This window comes from Meleagris gallopavo, chromosome 15 (assembly GCF_905368555.1).
Source record: "Meleagris gallopavo chromosome 15, MGAL_WU_HG_1.1, whole genome shotgun sequence".
In the NCBI taxonomy this organism is placed as follows: Eukaryota; Metazoa; Chordata; class Aves; order Galliformes; family Phasianidae; genus Meleagris; species Meleagris gallopavo.
This window is the reverse complement of record NC_139418.1, coordinates 12,863,182-12,889,891: the sequence shown is the minus strand read 5'-3', so window position 1 is coordinate 12,889,891 and position 26,710 is coordinate 12,863,182. Positions and strand designations below refer to the sequence as shown.

The 26,710-nt window shown below is 45.3% G+C and overlaps 1 protein-coding gene across 2 annotated transcripts; it reads left to right on the top strand.

The window, feature by feature from the left end:
• Window positions 1-8,111: 8,111 nt before the first annotated feature.
• HMGXB3 (HMG-box containing 3) lies at window positions 8,112-26,603 on the top strand. 2 transcript variants are annotated; one of them, XM_085236450.1, is made up of 20 exons: window positions 8,112-8,324; window positions 8,667-8,814; window positions 9,435-9,609; window positions 10,069-10,626; window positions 11,248-11,346; window positions 12,764-12,895; window positions 15,444-15,856; window positions 16,223-16,398; window positions 16,681-16,778; window positions 17,321-17,419; window positions 17,871-18,020; window positions 19,638-19,939; window positions 21,055-21,182; window positions 21,581-21,712; window positions 21,980-22,164; window positions 22,729-22,948; window positions 23,028-23,161; window positions 23,563-23,679; window positions 24,070-24,279; window positions 24,648-26,603. In XM_085236450.1, exons 2-20 carry the CDS (start codon window positions 8,669-8,671, stop codon window positions 25,119-25,121), a joined length of 3,948 nt encoding a protein of 1,315 aa, XP_085092576.1. In that variant the 5' UTR covers window positions 8,112-8,324; window positions 8,667-8,668; the 3' UTR covers window positions 25,122-26,603. The 2 variants fall into 2 exon arrangements, with proteins under 2 accessions (XP_085092576.1, XP_085092575.1); XM_085236449.1 differs by having other exon boundaries at window positions 9,420-9,609.
• Window positions 26,604-26,710: the final 107 nt, after the last annotated feature.

The window sequence follows — 26,710 nt, the reverse complement described above, 5'->3', positions numbered from 1 at the left end:
CAATCTGCATCCATCCTGTAGAGTTCTGTCCCTTGGGAGGGTTGCCCCATGCCTGCAGCTCTGGGGATGTCCACAGCATCACCACGAACGTGGCCCCAGGACACAGTGACACTGTGGGAACGCAGATGGCCTTTCCTAAGGCATTGGGTGCCTCGTAGATGGATCTCTCTCTGAGCCAACCTATTGTTGACTATTTCTTGTGCTCCCTTCTGCACTCCCCTCTCCTGGCACCCCCCGTTATCCCAGGCATCTCCCATTCAGGGGACCTCTAATTGCTTCCTTGCTCCAAAGCTCTTACATTCTACTTCCTTGTACTGTGTCATATTGTGTTTCTTTATATTGCAGACAGAAAGTTAAAAAAACAACCTGGAAGTTGTTTTCTTCCAGCTTTATCAAATCCTATATGAGTTGATCATGAACTGCTGATCCTTACTCTCCTCTTCTGTGGAACAAGACAACAATAGCACCTGGAGGCTCATGAAACATGTCATATCTGCTTGCTGAATAGTGCTACTGCAGGAAAAAGCACTGTAATTGTACACTTAATAACTATGTTTCCATCAGTCGTGTACTAAGAAGGCAGATCTTCCTTGGAAAGTGCTGTTAAATACTCAGGGAAAAGCAGATTTTGAATTCTCAGGGGTTAATACTTATTCCAGAAAAAGCAATGATCTGTGCATTGTGTGGGAAGGATATCAATGGCCACAGTTGCCTGGAACTTTCCAGCAGCATCTGCTGCTTTCAGTACAGAGCATGGATGCTACTGAAGAATGACCACTGCTCACAAGTATTTCTGAATGGTCTGGACAAGAATGATTCTAAAGAAATACCATCCCTGTTATTTTACATTCCAAGGGGGGCAATTAAAAAGCACCTTTTTTAGCCAATTTGTATCGATATCTTATGCTGTCTTGTATTCCCTTCCCTGACAACTGCTAAGAGATGCAATTGGAAGAAGGGGTTTTCCTCTGCTGAAGCCACTTTGGATGATGACAAACCCTGGACTGCAGCATCAGTGAGAAGCCAGGAGAGAAGCATGGGGCAGCCTGGCCACGGGGCAGATTTACAACATCATGTGCATACCTAGCAATTGGAAAACAAAACTTTGGGACAGCGTGGAGGTGACCTGCTGAGACAGATCATCTGTCACAGTCAGATTAGGAAGCCAGAGAGCAGCCTGCTGTGCTGGCTTTTATGTTTGGGTCATGTTTCACTGACCTGTGGTCCATGTTGCATCCATCAATTACCGGTGGAGACATTTATTTTTCTGTATTCTTTATTGTTTTTCTAGCCCATGGGCATTTCTTGAATTCGGGCTCTGTGGGGTGTTGGGGAATTGGCTTTCCATAGAACCATAACATAAAGTAACCCTCCTCCAGAGGACACCCCAAAAGGTGTTGGCTGTTACACGAGTGCTAGCAGCCCACCCCTTTCTTTTTCCCTAGGTGCTCCTGTCCCCCCTGGAATTTTTAACCTACTTCTCCACTGCTAAAGACAAATCACAAGTCTGAGCTCAGTCTCATTTCTCATTAACAAGCACTAATGGGCATGGCTCCAGCTGCCCGAGAGCCCTGTCAAATGGCAGAGCTGGAGCAGAACCTCCTCCTTCTCTCCAATGCACTCATTAACGCTTTGTCTCTTAGAGCTCTGTTTCCCAGAGCCCAAGCCATGTGTTCCCCTGGTTTCTTATCGGGTTGCTGCACAGATGAACGGATCCTGCTCTGGGAAGCTGGGTTTTGTTTCTCGGCTTATATTTTCCCTTTGTTAGTCTTCTTATCTTGTCTGGTCATACCTCCCTACTTCTGATACACTGTGCTGTCCTGGGAGAAATAAATGAATTGAATTGACTCCTTCCCCATGTGCACATTTCTCACTGGGCCAGCCCAAAAACCAGAATGCCAGTTCTGCAGCAAAATTCCTCCATTATTCACTCAGATAATTGGTGATTTATATAAGCAAGTAAAAATATGGTTCCTAAACAAAATGTACTATACTTGTTCAGTGTTTATAACTCCGTGCCTATCTGATATTTGCCGTCCAGAAGTGCAAGAATACGCACTTTTAATCGATCTATTTTGATTTGAAATGTTCTCTCTCTACAGAACTGTTGGCAGTAGGCTAGCACAATGTGGTATTAATAAGCTCTCTGGGATATTTGTGGCTCTTTTATAATAGCCGGGAGTTGTTGAGTTTTACAGTTAGAACCATGTTAGAGAGAAGTTACTCCTTTTATTCCCACACGCTCGTGCTAATCAGTGTGAGATAGATGCCTTTTGGCATTAACAAACAGGTGCAGCCCCTCCCGTGTGACAAAGCAGTGACTTTGGCTGGCACTTGATAGTGGTATATTTTCAGAATGGACAGCATAAGCGTGCCAGAGCTTGTTCAAACAAGCTTGGGGGTGTGACTTCGTTCCTGGATCCCATCCCACTCTGTAGTTCACAGAACTGCTGGAAGGCACTGGGGCTGAGGGCTGGAGGCAGCCTGGCTGTGTCTGTGTGCGTGCTGCTCAGGAACCCTTCAGAGTGATGAATGTGCCAAGTCACTGCGAGGAACTCTGTGAAAAGTGGCCCTGGCACCAAGTTCTGCTTGCCAGGGACTCGCAGGCATTTAGAAGCGCTCCGTTGTGCGCGGCTCAATGTTCTTTTGATTCTTGTAATCAACAGACAACTGCTGGATGTGATAAGGGAGGGCTGGAGCTCAAGATGGAGCAGAGAACAGCCAAGGAGAGGGGAGAGAGAGCAGGCACATCCCAGGTAGGAGGTGCAGGTGTGGGAGCTTTGATGTTCTCTTCAGTGGAAAGAGTGAAGATTGATAGTAATGCACTGAGATGTGGCATTATGCTGTTGGAAACACCAGGAGATGCAGCTGTTCCACTGGGCTGTGTGGCACATCAGCCTGTGTTGCAGATCACCAGTGTGGCAATAAACCACCAGGTACTGCTGATGGGAACCAGGCAGATTTCTGTCCTGCTTGTGCTGCTCAAGGTCCAGCAGCAGTGCACACTGCCAGCATCCAACTTACTGCAACCGTGACATCAGAGAAGAAACCAGATCCTCATTGTTTTCCTACACGCTGCAGAAGGAGAACAAACTCGACTCTGGAGAGATTCATATTTGGTCTGTATGTTCCAGACTCACTGTACTGGTATCTGAGTTCTTTGAAATTAGTTTATCAAGGCTCCCAGGCCCTGAGAGAGCTCAGTCTGCAATGTCAGCTCAGCTCTTGAGAAGTATCTGCTGTCTCCTACCCCAAGTCCTACCCTTGGGTGCAGGCAACAAGCAGTGCCATGCCAGGACAGATATTGTGGCTGGGCAGCCTTCTACTGCACATCCGCGCTGCAGGGAGACGTGGCCATACCTCCTGTCAGCCTTCCCATGTCAGCTTTAATCCAGCAGGGTGAGGGCCAGCACTGCTGTGGTACAGTGAGGCTCCTGAGTTTTGGCAGTTATGCAGGTACCGAACCTCCTCCTGCACCAAAGAACTTACAGCCTTGTGTGTGCCACGTGGATCTTCTATCTGCATTGCAGATAAAGACAGATATCTTCAGCCAGAAAATATGGACTACGACCTCAACTGGAATTTGAAGATTCCCTTTCCTTGCTGGCTGAGTGTTCCTGAGATGGAATCTGTGCAGGGCCACCCTGGATTCCTGCTGCCCCGGTGACTGCTGTGGCTATGGGTAATGATGCTGTATGCTACAGTTCCACTGGGATAGGAATAGATGTCTGTCTGAATCCAGTTCACTGGACTTGAGCTGAGAATCACAGAATCATTATAGAATCAGAGAATTATTAAGCTTGGAAAAGATCACTATGACCATCTAGTGCAACCATCAACCCATAGTCCAACCACAGACCCATGATATCATTCCATTTGTTATGCTGGTAGGGATGAGACTGGAAAGACTTGGCTGTGCCTTATGTCTCGGATGATATTTTACTTGTTATGGGTGCAAACAAGAGCTCAGGGACAGCCAGTCTGGGTCAAACTGAAGGTCTCCACTGTTGTAATCTTGCTTCCCGTGGGGACAGTGCAAGAGCCCTCCCAACGAAGCTCACTTTTTAGAGCACTTTAAATACTACACAAGACTGCCCTGAGCTCTCAGGGATGCAAATACACTGAAAGCTGTAGGACATAAAGTCATTATAAATTCCATTATTGCACGGTTGTTAACCTGGCACCGCTTCTTCACCCCACTCCCTTTCCAAACAGAGATATGGTTAGAATCAATGCTCTGTGCCAAACAATGAGCAATTACAGCAGGATCATGAAGTACTGACCTTCACGTATTCTTTTTCATCTCTTTGTGTTTCATTTTTGTATCATCAAAATGGGGACTGAGAAGCACTGTTTACCTGCCTCATACACAGTATTTAATTACTGTCGTAGAGTAAATTTCTCTACTGTTGCTGCTCGAGTGTCATATTAGAGCTGCAGCCCCAAATGCCAAGTCTTCAGGTTAGCTTTTCCTTCAAGGACCAAATAGATAAAGTCAAGCTTATCACACTTAACAGGCTGTGCACAAAGGACACCCTAATTTCCCAAGGTGATGACGTTGTAAGTGTCTGCTCCTTCCTAACAAATGTATTTACCACTCATTGAAACACATTTCTGTACTTCACAAGCTGTGAAAGGATCTGGGCAAACACATCGCTCAGGGAACAGCAGACAAAAAACCACAACATGGATCAAACTCATTACTGTGTTCAGCAAAGAATGGAGGCAGTTATCTTGACTTATGTCAGAAGAGTGCTACATGCTACTTAACTCAATTGTAAAGAAATAAAGCAATACGTTCCGTCAGAGAGAGCAGCACAGCACGAATACTGGAAAATAATAACCTTTCCCAGCTGCTAACTGCCAGAAGGACAGAATTCATGTGCCTTCAGGGGGGTGAGCTGTCAGGCCCTGTGCTGGCTCTCTCATGCTCTCATCTACTGCCCTGAAGATAACGACTCTGTTAAAGAAGCAATGGGAAATCAGCCATTTCTGTGCAGTTTGCCATTACACAAACACGTCCCCAGCTCAGTTTCTCTTCTTCATAAACTCTCTAGTATTAGTCCTTTTAACTGTGCCTCTTATTATTTTCATCACCTAACATGCAATACTGTTACACCTCATTTTCTAGAAAATTGGGTAGAGATTGAATTTTACTTTAAAATGTGAAGGGCACCTCTAAGCCTTGGTAACAATTTTACTGAAATAACTAGAATAGAGAAGTAATGTGAATCATTGTTCTGATTTTATTGTTTAGGAAAATTTAAGTGAACGTCACAAAAATGCTTTATGTAACCTCTTTTGAAAGAAATGCATTTACTTCGTGCTAGTTTGACTACCGTTTATTAGATTTGGCTAAATGGCAACACAGAAACCAATGCAATTTCGAAGAGGAGAAGCAGATTCTGCTTTATAAATACAGAAAACCTCAAGCACGATGTGAGGCTACAGCAGCCTTGCTGAGAAAATGAGATTTTTATGATCCTGGAAGATTCAATGGGAGGCTGGTACAGTAACTCTCTCAGTTTAACAGTTACTTTGATTTGGGTAAAACAAGAAGATACTTTCTGCTACCTAATTTGAATGAAGCCTATCACTTTTGGTCCCTTCTCTTGATTGACGATTTTGTGCCACGAATTACCTGTTCAAAAAGACAAAGGCGACCACGTTCCAGAGCCAGAAACTTGTGTATATAAATAGCATAGAGTTAACATTTCTGAGATCCCTGATGTTTGTCCTTGCGAACATACCAGAATTCATCAGAAATATAACAAATCCCTTTTTGCTTTTCCACTGGTGCCATTTTAAAAATAGTAACGTCTTAACTGCAACATTTCTGATGGAACAGGGGCTCCTTTACTCTTGTAGAGGCAGCCAGATGCTCCTTCCTTATTTGCCTCCATTCCTCCAACTGCTGCTCTGCCATGTTGTTGTGGTTACCATCGGTTACCATCAGCACAGAGGCTGAGCAGTGTGGTGGGTTGGGAGCTGCAGGAGATGCATGCAGAGCCGTGATGGAGCTTGGTGTGTGTGTGTGTGTGTGTGTGTGTGTGTCGGCTCTCAGATGGCAGCACAACCCCACGGTCACCAATCTAGCATCCTTGTGCACCTCAGGGAGGTTTAAACTGGCTTAGAAGGGTGAATGAAAACCGTCCCTGATGACCAGAGCACACACCCACGTGGTTGTGGATAGCGCTGCTCTTGGTGTGATTGGGGCTCTCCACTGTGGAACTGAACTGTTGGAGTTCTTGGAAGGTTTTTGTCCTCATTGCCAAGTGCCAATAGCTTTAGTCAGAGGAGGGTTACATGAGAGCATCTTGGAAAGCAGTGCTGCTTGAGGTCTGATGTGGAGATGATGTCCAATTGCATGTCACTCGCTGGTGCCTCAGCCCCAACTACATGATGTGATGTTGGTTGAGCAGGAGGTGGGATTGAGCTTTGCAAGGCTTCACAGATGTGAGCGCTCCAGATGGATGGAAGTAATAATAATCTGATACAATATCTCATTTGTTTAAACAAACTCTGAAGACAACTCAAAATCAAGTGCTGATACCTGCTGTAGTTCAGCATGCCTGAGTGTCTTTTGAACTCCTTCAAAGTAGCTCTTGTACTTTATCAGTGAAACAAACAGTGAGTTTAATCTCCAGCCTTTAATTTCTCAAGGTAATGGTGCACAGGGTGCCCTGGTGGCAGAATGCTATTTCCCCTGTGGTAGTGGGCATTCCTTTGGAACTCTCCTCAGGATCCCAACAGATGTAGTTGAAGAGCAGCTTCCTCTTCCTCACAATACTATTGCAGCACAGTTAAAACAATGTACATGCTGTTAATATCACTTTTCTGAGATAAAGCTTTGTGTCCATGAAAGAATCAAAATGCCCAAGTTAGGAAACAATTTGAATTTCTAACACAACTGACAACACACACACAGTGAGAAGGTCCTCTGTGAAAAACAAGGGAAGCATGGCTGCTTTCCTTCACACTTTTCCTCTTTTTTTTTTTTCTTTCTCAGTTCACTAGTCTCGTGTAGCCAAGCAGTCTTTTCTTTCAAATATTTGGCTAGGTAATAATTCCAACAAAGCTCAAATGGCAGCTTATTGATCTGGACAGAAGTACAGAGCTTTGGAAAAGTACCGGTTTGGATTAGGCTGCCCAACATTTGACACAAAACAGACAATTTGCCACCAATTATCACACATAAACACGAGCAGACCACATAAATGGTTGCAGAGCATCAGGAAGATAAATAACCAGCTGCAGATTTAACACTGGCTGTCATATCACTACTTTGTGGGCTTTTCTAACGACTTACTAGACAAGAGGAGCCCTTATTCTCCCAGATCTAAGACAGATGATAGATGTGGTTTACATTTCGCTAAAGTTAGAATACATGATGTAAAACACAGAAATAGACATGCACAGAAAAACACAAAATGCATAATTTAAAAAACGTGTTAGAACAATAGCTGCGTGATAGCTGTGGAGCCAGGAGCTGGATTGAGATATCCCATAATATCTCACTTTCCCAATGGTTGGAAGAAGAGGGTGAGTGCTTATAGCCCTGTAAGGCTATTTGTTCCCTGGGGAGCCAGATGCTTATCTTTCATTGCTCATGTAAAGCAAAGAGACAATTAGTTGTGCACAGCAACATCTCCATTTCAAATCTGCAGGAAAACACTGGGAAAGAAATGCTGGGATCCAAAGATCCCACGGGCAGTGGGAGTGGTGGCAGCCCCCAGGGTGACACTGCGTTTCGTGACAGGAAAGCTGCTACGAAATGGGGCTCCCGCAGCTCTCACATTGACCAGGTGCTGCCGGCACACTCTGCCCTTTTGTAACTTCTCCCAGCACATCCTCCTTCCCCGGCTCAGACCGTCACACCCGCAGCCGAGGCTCCCCGACCCGCAGCTGCCAGGCCTGCTCCCCGCCGGCTGTGACCGAGAGACAGCAGGCAGGGCCGAGCTACGATGAGGCTTTATGCCAGCTTCAGGCACCCCAGCCCCTTTCCTTCCTCAGTGCCATCACCACCCATCCCAGCCGAGCGCCCGCAACAAGAACCCAAACACGCAAATCCCTTTCCCGGCACCGCTTATTGACACCGCGGCCCCACCCCGCCACGACCCGGAAGCAGTTCCGTAAGCACTTCCGGCGGCACCGGGCGGCCGCGGAGCCACGGGTCCGGAGCGGCGCCGCTGCCCCCGGGGCCGGCACAGCATGCGCGGCCTGCCCCGCCCGCCCCCATCCCGGCCCCCAGCTCCGCCGCTTCCCGTCCCGCTCCGCCGCGCCCCGGCTGGGATGTGACCGCGGCTTCGTCCCGGTGCTGCCCGGTGAGCCGAGGCCTTGCGTCGTCGTGCCGCGGGAGAGGGAGGAGGGCTCCGCGCTGCTGCTGGGTCACACGGCTGGGGATGGGAATCCTCCCGCACCGCCAGAGCTGGTTTTCTCGGAGGTTCCCGGGGTGCTGCAGCTCTCAGTGCATGCACGCGGTTGTGTTAAGCTGCACAGAACGCTGCCAAAGGTGTTCTCTTCTAAAAGTTGATCAGAAGCTGTCGTTATCTTAATTGATATCAACCTTCAAGTGACGTTGTCGTTTTGCAAGGGTGATAAAGAGCAGTGTTTGTGGGGAGGAAAGTGCTGCGTAGGTGAATGCCTGACGCTGTGTGTGTCTTTAGCGATGGAGGCTCCGTATGATGGCACTGAAGTAACTGTGGTCATGGAGGAAATAGAGGACACCTACACTTACACATCACCAGTGCCTTCCAAGAAGAAAAAGAAATACAAAAGTCCTGGTGATCACGGAGAAAAAGCCAAAAAACCCAGGTAAGTTCTTCCTGTCTTCATTTCTTTATGATCACGGAATGGCCCAGGTTGGAAGGGACCTCGAGAGTCATGAATCTCCAACCTCCCTGCCACATGCATGGCCACCAACCTCCACATTTAATACAAGACCAGGCTGCCCAGGGCCCCATCCAATCTGGCCTTGAACACCTCCAGGGACGGGGCATCCACAACTTCTCTGGGCAGCCTGTTCCAGCACCTCACCACTTTCATAGTAAAGAACTTCCCCCTGATGTTCAACCTAATCTTGAGTGTCGGGACAGTTTTCCTTCTACCAGTTGATAACAATAAACTTCACAGTACAGTTGAAACACAGTAGTGCAAAACATACTTAAAAAGGCAGCCTTTGGGCTCCTGGCATGTCTTTGTGAGTGCTGCCATTGCTTGTTCTTAAGTTTTAATCATGTGACTCAGAGTCTTGCTCCGTATGGCAGAAGTTCTCTTCAGAATCTTCGCTTTCATCCAGTTTTAAAAATGCATTTACATGTAGAAATGTATCTCACATGCTTGTAGTTTGACCTTGAACCATTGTAAAACCTTGTGCTTTTCTTTTTTGAAGTTGCTGTAGAATGACATTAATGTTTCAGTCTGTTGCATTTCAGATCTGCTTACCTCCTCTACTATTATGATATTTACTTGAAAGTACAGCAAGAGCTTCCCCACCTCCCTCAATCTGAAATCAACAAAAAGATCAGCGAGAGTTGGAGGCTGCTTAGTGTGGCTGAAAAAAGCTATTACTTGGAGAAAGCAAAGCTAGAGAAAGAGGGACTGGACCCAGTAAGTCACCTTTTCTGTCATTCTTTGCCTTGTGAAGAGAGAGGCCAGCGGCTGTATGTTTTGGCACTTAAATGCTTACACAGCACTGTGAGAGAGCTGTTAACTGCAGATTCCAGTTTGTATTTTTGTTTCAGACTGCCTGTATGGAAGCAGTGTGTGAGGCAGTGTATTTCTTTTGCCTTTTCTTCAGTCAAGGGATAATGTTTTGAAACTCGAGACAGACATGTCAGTTCATGCTGATGGGAATGGTAGTTATTTTTGTGTTATGTCAGAGCAATTGATGGTGAAGTGGATGATAAAATGAGGGCTGAGAGGGGCTCCAAGCTGTCATGTGGAGAACTCTAGTAGAATACTTGAGGGAGCCGTTCGAGCTTTCAGCACTAAAATACTCGTGCAGGACTGAGAACCAAATCCCCCTTTTTCTCTCATTCATTCGTTTCACCCTGTTTTTGCCAACAGAACTCCAAGGTGTCCTCTCGAACTACCGTAGTTCCAGACATTCCAGGTTTCCGCAAGATTCTTCCTCGCTCAGATTATATAATTATTCCCAAAACCACTCTTCAAGAGGACAGGAGCAGGCAGTCACTGGAGCTGCACGTGACACAGGGTCAGGCAGCACCTGAAGGGACAGCTTCCACCAACATCACAAACACCTCCCATGATGCTGTGCAAAATGTCCTTTCCGTGGACTCGAGCCACGTTGGCATTTCTGAGCAGTGCATTGCCATTGAAGGACTGTCAGAAGAGACCACTTCCTTCAGACAGTCAGAGGCTGTGGAAGAAGTGGTGGCATCAGAGGTTCTCTCTCACTATGCTGGGCCTGTGACAGATAAAGTGGCTGATGTCCTCTCGGATGAGGCTTCTCTGGAAATGGAAGGGCAGCCATATCAGACAACTCGGGTCATTATCGAAGAGACTCTGGTCAGTGGCTCTGCAGACATCTCCAATGGGAGCATCACTGTGGCCCGTCCTCAGATTCCAGATGGTGTGTCTGTGGTGGCTGTGGTGACTGGGAGGGTGAGTTACTCAAGTAATGCTCTGAATACTGTCAGCTTCTCACCAGAAATGTCTGACTGCTGTTTATCGTGTTTTAGTTGAGATTTTTGGTGGCTGCAGGAGATCTTGTATTGCTCAGTAGTGTGGCAAGGAGCAGCTTTTCTAACTCAGTGTTTACTGCAGGTTCTCTGCTAGATGCTGCTGTCACTCCTATCTTGAGATGAGTGGTCAAAGGTTGATTTTTTTAAATCATTATTTTAACAGTACTTGAGGTGGCTTCCACAGTTGTATTTCAAGGTTTTGGAGTGAAGAAATATTACCTCTGTGCTCTTGAGAACTGTTTTCTTGGTTGCAGAGAAAAGGGAATCCATTTAGTTTGAGGTGTTAGGGATCTGTTACAGAAAACATACTGTGAAGTTTTGGGTCTGCTGATTTCAACAGTTTCAAGATATAAAGAGTTAGATAACTTACAGAGCAGACAGGGTAAGGCTGTTGCATTTGAAATGTTCACTCTTTTTTCCTGCTTTCTGGTCTCACAGATCCTCAAGGTATACCTTCAATTGTAGTGTTTGTGAAAGGGTGGAATACAGACCACCTCATGCCTTGTTTTCTGCATGTAATTTCCCTTACACTTCATTTTAGGATACTGAAGAGAGCAGCTCTTCCACACCTGCTACACAGTTCATTATGTTACCTTTGCCAGCTCATTCCGTTGTGGAGAACCCAACATCAATTAAACTGGTAAGAAACCCAGTCTTGTATTTCAAGATACAGATATATTACCGCAGGGTTGCCTTCTGCCAGAGTAGGAAAGGTTTGATCATAGTCCAACTTGAAATCACCACATCAGTTAATGCATTTCTTATCCCTGGCTTTGTGCCTTGTGCAGGCAAATGGAGGTCTCCAACCTCCCAGAGCATTTTATAATCCTGTTGCCTTTGTCCTCAAGTTCTTGGAAGCAGACAGAGTACACAGTGGTGTTGCAACCCATCTGGTCAACAGTAGTTTCTGAGAGCAAAAGTCTGCCCTTGTGACAGGAGCATGAGTTCCCTGGTCACTTGGATGGCTGTCACTTTAGCCATGTGATGGTAGATGAACAGTGACCTCAGGTTTTGAAAATTCACAAAAAAGTTTGTTTGCAAAAGTTTGCACAAGGAAGAGTGGCATTATTTCTATAATCTTGTCACTCCAGCCACCTGGCTTTTTGTAGCCACTGAGAGACTTCACTGTACAGTCAGCACAGCAGCTTCTTGTGTTGTATAAGGCGGTGGGAAGATCTGTTGTCTTGCATCCCCGTGCTTCTAGCAGGTGGAACACTGCAGATATTTGTAGAAGTTCCTAGTGTGATGTTTGCCTAAGTGTCTCAGGGAAGATGGAGATACCTCAGGTATTTATTCCTGAGAAGCACCTAGCTTAAGTGGTCTATTTTCCTTAATGGCAGCACTTGCATTTCTAGGAAAAAGACGTAGTTACAGACTGACAGCACAAAACAGCACAACAGCTCCCTCAGGAGTGGCAATATGGAATCCTGAAAAATGATGCGCTGACAGAAGCTCCACGTGTAGATTTAGTGTTTTTGGCAAAAATGAAAGACTGGTTTATTTGTCTTTGTAAATAGTGCCTGGTGGTGCTGCTGGTATTACAGTAGCTTATAGTGAGTGACAGTAAGGCACCAGGGAGTATTTTAGCACTGCACACAACAACATATTACCTTACTGATGAAAACGGTCTTCACATCACAAGCATTTGTTTCCTTCAAACACTGTCACTCCAACACAAATGCATCATTTAAATCTTGCCTCACTGTGGACTGCTGTTTGAATCATTTTGTACCATTGTATTATGACTTTTTCAAATGCACTGTTGGAAGTGCAAAGTTAGCTTCACCTGTAGGTTATATGCATTGCTTATCTCTGCTCTGCAATTTAAACCAAATTCTGTTAACACTGAACGTCTGTGTACACACAGGACACTTGAATTCAGTGTAATTACGGTGCTGACTCACTGATACAAATGAGTGTTGGCTGATGAATAATAGTGAAGAGCAGGCCATTTGCTAGATAACATTTGTAAAGTACTTTCTAGGAAAAGGGAGTGATGCGCACAGCTTGGTATCTTTTCAGCTCTGTAGAGAAATCCTTGACAACTCTTGTTTCAGACAACCACCTACACTCGCAGGGGACACGGGAACTGCACCAATCCTCGCTGTTCGTTCACGTACGTCACCAGGCATAAGCCACCAAAATGCCCCAAATGTGGGAACTTCCTTGGAGGGAAATGGATCCCAAAGGTAAATTGGCTTTTCATTCTCTTTGATTTCAGACAAAATTGAGTTGTTGAATGGAAAAAGTCTCTCCCCACATGCTATGCAAGTTGCTGACAACTCTACTAGCCATGCTCTCAAATACTTGCTCCTTAAACCACAGCAGTGTAAACATAATTATTCAGCTCTCAACAGATAGGCTTGTTCTATTAGTCTGAAATAGGACCCTTTGGGCTCAAGTTAAGGGATATTCTCTGTAAAAACTTTTGTGGCTTTATATGAATTTGTCCTGAACTTACTTCATTTTGTGTCTTGTAACACAAAGGAAAGTACAGCAACAACAGCATAGTAACAAAGTCCTAGGATGCAACAGCCACAGAAACAAAGGAAAAAAGCTGCTTACCTTTGGAAGTTTGGAAGGCTTCAGGTACACAGGGATCTCCAGTAAGAACCTCATGCCTCCACTGCCAACCCTTAAATGAGGTCTGGGAAGGGGTGGATCCTGGCTCCACCCCTTCTGGTCACTCAGGTACATTGCACACACCTGAGCTCCCTTGGGCTGGCCCTGCCTTCCCACCAGGTGCTCAATCACTGGTTCAAGCCCTGACTTGCATTTCTGCTACAGTGTCTACATCCATGAAGTGTTTAGTTTCAAAAAGTTCTTCAAACAGATTACGCACTCTGTAGTGTCCCAGCTGATCACTGGGCTTTCCACGTGCTAGGAAACAAATAGTGATGATGGTTTATTATCTTTGGTGCTGTAAACATACTGAAGTGGATAGGTGGCTAACTGTAAATACATGGTTCTGCCTGAATATGTCATGCCTGCCCTGTTAAATCCTACACTGATTAGAACTAAAATGAGGGAAGTTTTCCTTCTCTTTTTCAGTTTTATTCTGCTCTTCTGGGAACATGTTTGTGTAAACAGTTCCACTTATGGTGTCACTTCTTGGAGAAAAATATGCATCAGCAATTTTTTCTTAGACTGGTAATAACATCAGTAAAACAGAAACTGAATATATACACACCTTCCTGTTCCTTAGATAAAAGATTAGGTTAGAAGACGTCTGTTTGTCAAAAATAGAATATTCTCCTGAGTATAACCTCTGTAGAAAGCTTAGAATCCATATGTTTATCATGCCAGAAACTCTTGACTCCATTCCTCTGATAGCATTTGTGGATTACCTGTTCAGTGCTCCATCTTCATTGACCCCAATGCATGACTTCTGTAGCTTCAATGACAAGACTTCAAGTTGAAAAACCTTCACGTGTAATTCTGTGTTTCCTGACTCCCTCAGCTGCATGCTTTTCTGAGTGCTACTACAGCCCTTTGCACTACGCTGCAGTTCTACCCCATAGCTGCACGTTCTGTGTCTAGGGACCTTTAGTTCTCCAGCAGTGTGGAAGAGCAGGCAGCATCAGAGAGCTGAGGATAGGAAAGGAGCCCTTGGATGAATTTGTGGTATTGATGCTAATAGTGATATTTGAGAGAGTTTAAGGGTGACTGTTTCTTCAAAGTGTCTAAAAATAAAACTAGAGAATCATAGAATCATAGAATGGCCTGGGTTGAAAAGGGCCACAATGCTCATCCAGTTTCAACCCTCCTGCCATGTGCAAGGTCGCCAACCACCAGACCAGGCTGCCCAGAGCCACATCCAGCCTGGCCTTGAATGCCTCCAGGGATGGGGCATCCACAACCTCCTTGGGCAACCTGTTCCAGTGTGTGACACTACCCTCTGAGTGAAAAATTTCCTCCTAAGCCTCCTCTGTCTTAGTTTAAAACCATTCCCCCTTGTCCTATTGCTATCCATGCTTGTAAACAGTCGTTCCCCCTCCTGTTTATAGACTCCTTTCAAATATTGGAAGGCCACAATGAGGTCTCCCCGCAGCCTTCTATTTTCCAAGCTAAACAATCCCAGTTCCCTCTACCTTTCCTCATAGGAGAGGTGCTCCAGCCCTCTGATCATCTTAGTGGCCCTCCTCTAGACCCGCTCCAAGATCTCCACGTCCTTCCTGTGCTGGGGGCTCCAGACCTGGACACAGTTCTCCAGATGGAGCCTCACAAGAGCCAAGTAGAGGGGGGCAATCACCTCCTCTCCGTGCTGGCCACCCCTCTTTTAACGCAGCCCAGAACACAGTTGGCCTTCCAGGCTGCAAGCAAACACTGCTGGCTCACGTCCAGCTTCTCATCTACCAGGACCCCCAAGTCCTTCTCCACAGGGCTGCTCTCAAGGGGTTCTCCTTGCCCTTGGCCTTACTGAACCTCATTAGGTTCTCATGGGCCCACTTCTCCAGCCTGTCCAGGTTTCTCTAGATGGCTTCCCCTCCATCCAGTATAGTGACTGCAGCACTCTGCAAGGCGCTCTGCACCAATGGTAGATAGAATATTAACAGGGACATTCCCATTGTAGAAGATGTTATCTTTCTGCTCTTGTGTGCAATTCATTGCTTAGGCACTCCTAATATTACTGTTTTGATCCGGCATTGGATAGGGCACGGGCAAACCAGACTGAAGGGAACCTGCTTACCTGCAAAAGCTTAAACCTCTGAAATGTGATCATCTCTTTGTTTCCAGGAAAAGCAACCAAAAAGCAAATCTGAGCCTAATTCAAGCACTTCTCTGAAAACTCCTGCAACTAAAAGAGGTCAGCAGTCAATGTTCTCAGACTCAGTGGCTGTTGGTGAGAGTACCTCCAAGTCTGCCCTGGAAAGCTCCGAAGCGGTCAGCCAGCTGCTGAATGCTGTGCCTGATGGAGGGCAAATGGAGGAGACCGAGTGGGAGGAAGTAATCATCTCTGATGCTCACATTCTTACAAACAACGTGCTTGCTGAAGATGGAGGAAGTGCTGCTGGAGTGACGCTGGGTCAAGGGAGCCAACTGCAAGGAGACTCTTCTGCAGAGCAGGCAGAAAAAGATAGCATAGGGCTGGGAATGCCACCATCTTCCGAGGTGCTGAGTACAAATGCCTCTGCAAAAAAGCCTGTGGTGTGAGTCAGTTTTCCATATGTTATGGGAATGTGTGATGTCTGTTGTGTATTGATGGGACAAATCCAAGAAATCGAAGACTGCTGGCAGTGCTTCACGCGAGACCCATTCTGTGTACCGTCTGCTTTCTGCCAGTTCAGGATTGTTCCTTTGAGATAGTTTTGTCCATCAAAGCTATTTTTTTCTTTTAAGTGACAATTAAATTACTGTAGTAGTCTCAGTGCAGATGTATCTTTAGCGCAATTTTCCTTTCTACTACAATAGCTGTGATGATCGTGCTAATAAAGCACAATTCAGGAAAGAGAAGAAAATTGAGGGTGAGAAGGAAGACATGGAATTTTTTTCCGATTGTAGCTCTTGTCTTTTAGAATTGATGCTCCAGCTGCTGCACACAAAGGGCAAGAAGTAAAGAGTAAACCAAGACCGAAGCCCTCCTTGCTGGCTGCAGCAAGGCCCATGCGAGCAATTCTGCCCGCACCAGCCAGCGTGGGGAGAGAAGCCAGCACTGAGCAGGCTAGCAAGAGACAGGCGTTTGCGAATACTGGTAAAATACTGGGTCTCTGGTATGCTTTGGGAGTGATTGTCTTTCCTCACCATATTGAAGGGTCTTTGTCAAGTAATGAGATATGTCTGAAGGGAGACAGTGAGCTATCCTAGGTAAAAAATACCCTCCTTCTCTTTCTAACCAGAAGGGCAGGTAAATGGTGCATGAAACACCTGCTTGGATCATTTCAAGTTCAGAGGAAAATATCTCATGTGACTGTGGTGTCATTCACAAGGACCATGTTCCCATGTCTAACCTGCTGTGCTCTTTTCCCTCTTCAAGACAAACATCCTCCTGTGAGAACGTCAGGCTTGAAGCCCAGTACACTGAAGCAGTTGGGCCAGTCAGTTCTGCAGCCACCCAGTGCTGAGGAGCGCAAGGTACCTTGGTTTGTTCTTCAAATGCACATTTTTGTCTTTGGCATTTTTTTCCCTAGACCTGAGGGATGGAAGAGAATATGACAGTGTAGCAGCCTGATGATGATGGAAATTGTGGCTGTTGGTTTTTAGGAGGTGGCTCTGAAGCAGTGTGAATTCTAGATAGCTGAGGTTAGGAACTGAACTGCTGTTGCTGTTGGACAGTCCTTTGGTTGGTTGCTTTGAGAACTTCCAGTAGCTTCCAGAAGATGTTACGAGGTCTGGTAGCATTTTGATAATCTGAAATGTAACACTGACTTTATACTGAGGGAGTCTGTGAAAGATGATTGAGTAAAGAAGCAAAGCTTGCAAATATGCTCAAATACTTCTGTATTTTAAAGCCTTGGTATGCAAAGCAGTGTTTGGTAATCCATGGATATTAATGAACATTTTCAGATTTCTTGAGAGGGGGAAAAAAAAAAAAGCTAATATGTATTTACTTACAAGATGTGAGTATTCCATTGCAGGTATCTCACAGGTGGTATTTTTTTCTGCTTCCAATGCAGCTCCACAGTGGTTTGACCAACAGGGCATCACAGGTTAAAGTAGTGGAGGTCAAACCAGACGTCTTCCCTTCCTACAAGTACAGCTGCACTGTAACTTTGGTGAGAATTCTTCAGATGATCTGAGTTACACTGTGGGAATTGTTATCTCTGGGATGAGGCTGCTCTCATGGCTTTTGTTTAACTGACTTACAGAAACGTGTTTTGTATTTGATGTGGGGAAATGTGGGCCATGTATGTCATCTGTTGACCTATCTAGTCTGACTGTGATATGTTGCAGTCATGTTAAGAACTGGATTATTTTCATACCTGCATTGTCACCATCCCCTATAAGTGTTAGGGGGGAGATTTGGTGGTTTCTATGTTGAATGGGTGGAGTATCCGTGGTCTCTGGGATTTGACCCAGAACATTTGGGTGCCAGTTAAAATATTGTGTACAAAGTGACAAGGCCATTATATAACCTTCACACTAAGTGCTAGGGAAAAGCATATGATATTCCAGCAGACTGTTCTACAGTCATGGTCAGCAAATGTAATTCTTGTGTCCTTCCAGGATTTGGGATTGGCAACATCACGTGGCAGAGGGAAATGCAAGAACCCATCTTGTAGTTATGTGTATACAAACAGGCACAAGCCACGAATCTGCCCAAAGTGTGGCTATAATCTTGCCAAAGACAGAGCTGAGAAAACAGGGAAATCTCTGGTAAGGTTTGATCTTTCAAAGGGATGTTGTGGAGTGGATGAGGAAGTTTGCAAGTTCCCATGAGAACGTGTTAATTTTTTTTTTTCCCGTTTGGTAAGTCTGCTTCTAACAGAGCAACGTTAGTTACTGCAGTACTTGTGATAATGTTTTCTTCTGTTCAGCTTCTGCAGCAGTGGTGCTTCAGGCTCACAGTGAGACTGACAGCACTCCATTCTACCACTGGATGTCTCTGTAGCTTACAAATGTTTACAGCATGTTGGTACGTGCTTGGGAACCCATCCCTGAAGTCACAGTTGTGTCAGCTTAGTGGAACTTCAGACTTCATCAAAAAACTCCCAAGCCTGGTCTCCTTTGTGACCAGTTTGTGGCAAATGTACATCTTGTACATCTGAGTACATCCTGTGTTAGAGCTTCCTATTTTTAGGGGTTTGTAGTGCAGCTTTACTTCCAGACTGAATTTATTTCTGGATGTAGTATTTTTTTTTCTGTTGTGGAAAGATGATGTTCAAGATATCTCCTCTTGTTCTGCTGGGTGTAAATAATGAATTGTGACCTTCATTTGGTTTTCGGGTTTTTTTTGCATTTGAAGTTTCAAAGCTTAGCTTTTCTCTCACAGAATGATTATTTCAAAAGCCAGCATTTTAGGCTGTGTGGTAATTTGACTCTTCCACTTCTTATAAAATGTATTTTGAAGAGCCTGGCTTTGTGCACTGTTTAAAAACAAACAAAAAGCAAAATAAAACTCCCCAAACCCAACAAACTGAAGTGGCCCATGTGAAACCCACACATAAGCAGATGTGTAAGGAACAGTAGCACACTTAGCTCAGCTTGCATTTTGAGAGGCGTGTGGCTTGTCTCTTCCTCATTTATTTTGTTTTTTTTTCCCCTTAATTTTCTGCTTTAGTTGTATTCAGCATTTCAGTCGCATGGCTCAGTGTTATCTCTGTGCTTTTGGACTGATTGTTTGTCTCACTGCTAAACTAGACAGGAAAACAGATGGAAGTTTGGCAGAAGGGTTGATGTGATTAAAATAGATTGGTCTGTGTATGTTCTCTCAGTTCTTCTGAGTCAACTAGAGTTTGATCCTGTGTATTTGACTTGGTGGAGGGGCGTATGTCTGAGAGAAAGGATTGTAGCAGATCAACTGGAATCCATCAGTGTATTCCACACATGGCAAGGCTTGGTTCCTGTGTAACACTTGTCTGTTCTGGCTCCTATGGAGTATGCAGACTGCTGTAGCTAGGAAAATGTGGATGATGGCATATGGAGACAGGCAGTGATGTTTGACAGAAGTATTGAAGGCTTTGTTGCCCTGTTGATCCCGATCCTTCCTGATCCTCAGTCCCTGCAGTAATGCTCCATTTAGTGATAAGCCTACGATGAACTAGTGATACAACAGAAGTTCCCCAAAAGGCCATGCTGTGAAGAAGTATTTTGGGTGAAGTGACTTAGGCCTGAAACTACAATCTGCGGTCAGTGGAGTGCAGTGAAGTAGAAGTCAAGTCTTCTGGGAACAGAGGTCACTGTGCTGCTGCTACCTTTTGTGACTTCTGTCGGCTTCTTCGTATTTCATCCCCACACTTGCCTAGTTTAAAATGTGTTTTGTTTGCTTTCTAGGAGGTCAGTCCAGGTCAGCCTGATGTGCTGAACACCAGTGAGCCCCTAACCCCATCCCAGAAAGAGATCCAGCGTCAATCCACCCTACAGCTGCTGCGCAAAGTAATGCAGATCCCAGAGAATGAATCGGAGCTGGCTGAGGTCTTCACACTCATCCATGAACTGAACAGCTCACGGCTCATCCTGTCCAACGTGAGTGAGGAGGCAGTCACCATAGAGCAGACCTCCTGGTCAAACTACTACGAGTCTCCGTCTGCGCAGTGCCTCCTCTGTAACAGCCCTCTGTTCAAAGGGGGACAGAAGTAAGATTATGTTTTAGACTTGTGGCTCTTTAAACCCTGTGCTGATATTCTCTGTTACAAGTATGCAAGAAATAATATTTGCTTTAACTCCAATTCTGAAGCTGGTGTAAGTGACGGTATGCTACATGTCTGTGGGAAGGGCTTCTCTGGATAACTCTAAGCAGTTCCTGTTTCTCCTGTACCATTCACTTTGCCATGGTTGCTATTACCATACAGCAGGAGAGCTTCATCAAAGCGTAATTGCTAAGTCTAGGTTTGATTTTTTTTTGAATGAAGTCTTCGTTATTCATCCCCTATTTGTTTTCCATTCTGATGTTTTGAGGCTGACAGGCAAAACTGTGGGATTATAGATGCATGTTACATGATTTCCCTTTTTCTTTCTCTTCCCAGTCTGAATGTTTGCCGTGTGGATCGTTTTGCTTATGATGTTTCCATTCTTTTTATAGCCTAGCATGGGCTTGAGTGAAGCTTTTCTTGGACCCAGTGCCCAAAAACCCAAAAGACTCTGCAACTACAATACATAGGCTAGATTCCCTTACCTAGTTCTGCATAAAAGCCCGTAGGATATCTCCTTCCTGCCTGCATCGGCTCTAATTAAACTGCTGCCAGTGGAAGGGAGAGCTAACTTTGAATTTTAATTCCTGTTTTCTTGGGTGGACAGCTGCATTTCTGCCACTAGGGTGCAACTGGCATTTTCCTGTCTGAACTTCCCCCTTGGATCCTTGTGGTAAGGGAATGGGCCTTTCTGAATCTGTGCGTGTGCTGGGACTGATTTGGGCAGAGCTTGTTCTTAGACACCATTTGCTGCTCTGTAACAGTAAGGCTGATACTTCTCTCAGGGCACCTGGGCCTGTACGTTTTCTACATCTCTCAAATCCCGTGTGTTCAATATGTGGAGCTCTAGTGCTGTGTAAAGAATGTGAACAGTGACCTGACTGTGCCAGGGAAATCTATTTAAAAATTTAAAATTTTCTGTCTGTTGTGAATTTATGTGAACTGTCTGGGACTGACGTATGAGTGAACCAATCTGAACTCCAACAACTTAAGTTACTGCAGTCCTGGACTGAAAAACCTGTTGGCTTAAGTCTGAGCTGTCTTTTGCTTGTCTGTTACAGTTCCCTTGCTGGTCCTCAGGAGTGCTGGCTGCTGACAGCTAATAGATTACAGGTGGTTACAGCTCAGGTCAAAGTGTGCTTGAACCTGCAGTGTTTGGCTCTCCATAGCTTCACTGATATTTACACAGGTAGGAAAAAAATGAGTGTAGAAACTTACAGCATGAGTACAGACTGACACCATCAGAAGCCTTGGGACTGTATCAGCAAATTGTCTGCACAGAAAAGCCTCTTATGTGCCCCATTGTTTTAGATATTATTATTTTTTACTTGAATTCTCCTGTTTCTGTAAGTAAACCTGTATTTGTATGAATGAATACTTTGAGGAAGACCATGCCTGGCTTCCTTGTTGTCAATCTCCTCTGTCCAAGGGATAAATGCTGGGAACAGTTATGGAAGCACTGTCCAGCTATATCCATCTATTTTTGAGCTGCACCTTTATAAGCACTTTGCGTATCAGTAAGGAATGTATTTCATTGTGAGGGATATCTGGAACCATACAGGCAATAACTATCTGTTATAATTGCAGGCCTTTTCAACGTGGGTAACAAGTTACTTGTGAGCTTGGATCTTCTGTTTGCAATCCGGAACCACATCAAACTTGGAGAGGATCCCAGAGTGGCTGTTGGCAATATTCTCAACTCTGTTCAGGAGCAAACTGGTGGGTTTTCCCCTTTGTTTTTTACCATAACACACTAAATTCTGTGACCTGTTGAAGTCTGTTAAGTTAAAAAGGAAAAATCCACCTCTTCTGGTATGGTAGGTTTCTGTGAAATGACTTCCTAAACCCAACAGTACCTTTGTGACCAGTTCTCCTTAGCATTTCTCTGCAGGACAGGTTTGTTTTTCTCCTGCGTAGGAGAGTTCTACTACCTCTTCACTGACTGTAGGAAGTGAAAGCTGTAACGGCGGCGTGTTCTCCTTTCAGAAAAAAGCCTGAGCCCAGACGAGCAGATTCAGCTCCAGGAACTGCTGTGCAATGGCTACTGGGCCTTTGAGTGCCTCACTGTCCGGGATTACAATGATATGATCTGTGGAATCTGTGGCATAACCCCCAAGGTGGAAATAGCCCAGAGAAACGTAGAAAATGTTCTGGCACTGAAAAACATAGAGGTAAGCTTTTCAGAGACTTTGCATCCTGTTCATATTCAAAGCAGATCATAAAGACTTTTGCTGAGTCTGGTCTTTGCAATGGACAACAATTACGTGATGTCTTTGTGAGCAGTTTTCTGCTGATGCTTGGCAAGAGGATGTGGCTGGAGTGGTGATGTTTGCACTTCCTCATAGAGCTGTTTGGAGAAAACAAAATCCTTAGTGCCTGGACCACAGCTTTAGTCCAGCTGCCTGACAGTAGGGACCTTGGATGAAATTTGCCTTCCTCCTGTGATACAAAATAACTTTTTTTTTTTTTAACTTCTTTTTCCTGGAGCTGCTGTCTTTCCAAATGGAGAAAAATGCCCTTGTAGTACTATGCAGAACATCTGGTTTTATGTCAAATAAATGGTTTTGAAGTGATTATGGGGAGCTCCAGGACAGAAAAGGAGCCTGATGTCATCCTGCTATACTTGGGATGACCACTCTTCTGGGTAGTCTTTGTGCTTTGAGTGAGGCTGATGCCAATTACAAGTGAGCTGTGGTTATTTTTGTTTGACCAGTTTGTTCTATTGCTCTTTCTAGTTTACTTGGCCAGAATTCTTGTCATCAAGTGAAGTGAATGTGGAAGACTTCTGGTCCACAATGGAGACAGAGGTGATCGAGCAGGTGGCTTTTCCTTCTAGCATCCCCATCACAAAGTTTGATGCTTCTATTGTTGCTCCTTTTTTCCCCCCATTGATGAGAGGAGCTGTGGTCATCAATACTGAGAAGGACAAGAACTTGGATGCGCAGCCAGTGCCAGGTAATGGCTGGGGTGCTTATTAGGAACTTGATGTGGTGATGATTTCTTACCTGAGAACAAATGGTTCCTGCTTTTGCAGGCAATGGGAGTGCCTTGGTGAGGCTCCTTCAGGAAGAAACCTTCAGGCTTGAGCTGATAAGCTCTTACAGTGAGGAAGAGCTGCGGAGCTTTCTGACACAGTGCAGCATTCCCTGGGAGCCCTCAGATACAAAGGTAATGGCTAATTTGCCCACATATACCAGTCTGCATGAGTGGAGCTGTTTGTCACTGTCTTTCCCTAAATTGCACTTGCCAGCTTAGATAATAAAGTTTTCATTTGACTGTGCCAGGGGCAGGAGTGGGTTAGAAAGGTGCCTGCAGATTATAGGATTACTTACACGTTGTAAAAGAAATTTAACTTTGGAGACTGGAAAAAAAGAAGCCTGTAATTACCTTGTCACAGATTCCACATCATGTAATTGCTTGGCATCCTCGTGGTGCTGACTGGAATTAGGAGGTTATTGGACAATGCGTAAATGAGCATTTGGAAGACCTTGCCTGCAGCCTGCTCTGTCTTTGGGAGAGTCCATTAGTTTGTCATATACAGACTGTCTCTGGTGCCTGTTTTTTTCTAGGACCAGCTCTGTTACTCCCTCCTGGCTCTCTATGACTTTGTTCAGAATGGGACAAGCATCAGGCAAACTTCTGCTTACCACACAGGAGGAAAGATCTACAAAGTGTGTCCACATCAGGTAAGGAAGGCTGGAGTTAGCAGTAGCCTTCTCTTACCTGAGAGACCAGTGTGGAGTTCCTTTGTTAAATAAAATCAGTCCATTGGGTCTCTCTGAGCCTCAGGCATGAAACGTGCTGCCTCTGGGGCCTGGCGTGTGAGCAGTCCTGCAGGAGATCTTGAGACTGACCGGTGATGGGAAATCTGTCAGATGCCTCTGCTGAGGTGAAACTCTGCACACTGTGAAGTGATTATGTGTGATGAGGAAACAATGTCTTCAGAGAAAGTAGCTGTCTGATTACTGTATTGTCTGCAATACCTGAAAAGAAGCTTAATTTATTCTTCTTCATTTTCTATTGTTGTCAGTTTTCAGTTTTATTGTGCTGCTTGGTACTAATCCTTTTCTTTCCAGGTTGTGTGTGGCTCAAAGTACATAGTAAGAGGAGAAAATGCTCGGGATCATGTGGACCTGCTGGTTTCCTCACGTCACTGGCCTCCAGTGTATGTTGTCGATACGGCCTCTTCAGTGGCACTATGTGCAGACGTATACTGTCCTGACTTGACTTCCCAGCTGTGGGGGAAAAATCAAGGCTGCTTCTCTGACCCTATGGATCCTCCAGCGGTTAGTTATGTCCACCTACAAAAACCTACAATAAAACTGATTTATATAGTGTTTATAGGCAGGGGGAAGTGCCCCGTAGCAGTTCAACTCGTGAACTTTGGAGCATGTAGCTTGTTTTGACTCACTGCTCTGAAACTACTGCTATTACTTGAGAAATGGGATAGGAAGAGGGCCTCTAGTGCCTTGGGATTATCTGTAGGGGCATTAGAGTGGGAAAGGGAGCGTACAGAAACGACTACGTTTGTGCCATTCAGAAGCATGACTCAGGTTGCTGTTCTGCTTGGAATTCAGCTGAATGGTAGTTTTATCTTGTTCTTAATTATGGGGAGGTTTGTTCTGGTTCTACCTGGTGTGTGTCTCTCTCCCAGTACGTCTCCTGCCCCGAACTGCTGGACCAGCACTACAGTGTAGACATGACTGTGGCTGAGCACTCCGTTCAGCACCCAATCACCAAGTCGACAGCACGCCGAATTGTTCACACGGGTTTGGAGCACAACAGTCACCACGATCCAACGGCTCGGCACCACTGCATCTCCCTGTGCCGAGAGCTGGAGCCTTACAGCACCATCATCACTGCTATCAGTGACAGCAAAACTAGCAACATCCGCCAAAGGCCCATCACCTTTGAGAATGCCACACATTATTACCTCTACAATCGCCTTATGGACTTCCTCACCAGCAGGGAAATTGTGAATCGGCAGATCCAGGAGATTGTACAGAGCTGTCAGCCTGGGGAGGTGGTAATTCGTGATGCTCTCTACCGGCTCGGAGTGGCACAGATTAAAACAGAAACAGAAGAGGATGAAGAAGAGAAGCAGGAAGATGATAAAGACGTTGCTTAGTAACAAACCAACTTGCTGGTTTCTCTTTCTGGTTGTGGGCTGGGCCAGCTTCTGCAGGGTTTGGGCAGCTGTCTGGCTCAAGAACTTATTTTTACAGATTGGAGGTGTAGTAGCGGTGGCTTTGACTGCTGTTAATGACCAAAGAGCTGTGTGCTTCCAGAGTGTCACAAATGCTGCTGTGAGTGGGTCTGCCACGCTCCTTGCTGAAGGCTGCAGCACCCTCTGTGTGAGGTGTGTGATGGACCCACTCTTCAGCTGTGTGCAGTGTTGCTCTCCCTGCAGTTGGAAAGTGGAGAAGCAAATGATGTTTCTGGTAGCAGGGGGTATGCATGGCCAAGAGCACAGGTTTCTTAATTCTGAATCTTGCTTGCTGACTTCTTTGTGCATACTGGTGGCAGGGCTTGAGGACATGGGAATAGGTTCAAAAGGCAGACAGCTAATTCGTTCCAAAATGTTCCAGACAGATTAGGTTAGGACAGTGGCTCCTGCTTGGAAATCCTGCAGAGCTCTCACACATGGGTTTCAGGGAGTCCTTAGCTGAAGAGGAGGAACCATGAAGCTTTAAGGTATCCTGTCTGAGAGCCTCCCTAAAGGCTGCCATTCTGAAGCCAGGATTGAGAGTACTGTGGGTGCTAAACTGTCTGGAATTATTTGTCCCCTCACATGAGCACTAATAATTTAGAAGCTGAAACACATAGCAAGTAAATGGTGTTCTGTACATTAAGAGTTTACCTGTCAGGCCCCAGGGAATCAAGTTCGTTGGGGGGCTGTATGAGGTGTTAGCTGTGAAAATAGGAAGGACACTCCCATTTCTATGCTGTCCTCTTGAATGCTTTCTGTTGTTGTTTTGTTTAAGGACTTGAATTTCTGTTACTGTGCCCTTAGAACTGAGTCACAAAGACTGTGAGATCAAGGAGAAACTGCAGGATTGCCAGAGTGAGCAGAGTTGTGAGGTCCTCCCTCAGAATAGGCACTGGAGAGCTGCATCAACATGTGCGGTCTCAGCACCCTAGGTGTCTTATTCACCTTGCCTGTGTCCCACAGCACTTGTGAGGAGCCTCTTGCTGTCCTGGCTGCTTTCTCAGCCCCTGCAGCATGTCTAAAGAACACCTCAGGCTCTGGCTGTAAAGCCGTGTGTCTTGCTGTCAATTCTCTTTGGTTGTCACTGGCACCAAAGCTGAAGGGTTTTTTTTGCTGTGCTGCAGAGGAGAGGGTGATGTTGAACTGGGAAGGGAGTTTATTTTGTCTGAGTGAGCAGGGGGGAAGATTCAGAGGCTTGTGGTGTGGTTGAAAATTCCCTTCTGTGAAGGGGAACCTATTGAGTACCGTACTGTAAAAGTAAATGTATCAAGTCTGAGCACATGCAGTAATTATGGCTTGGGGTTTTTCTGTTAAGAACATTAACTTATTATAAGAGATGCTAGTGACTTTTTTCAGTCAGTGATAAAATTTAATAAATTATCTCCAATTTTGGGGGTGAAACTGCGGCCGAGTGAGTTGTTTTTTGCCTACAAGACCTGAAGACTGCAGTGGGAAAGAGTACAAGCACTGTGTGCGTGTAAACTGTGCTTCCAGTCTGCACAGACAGA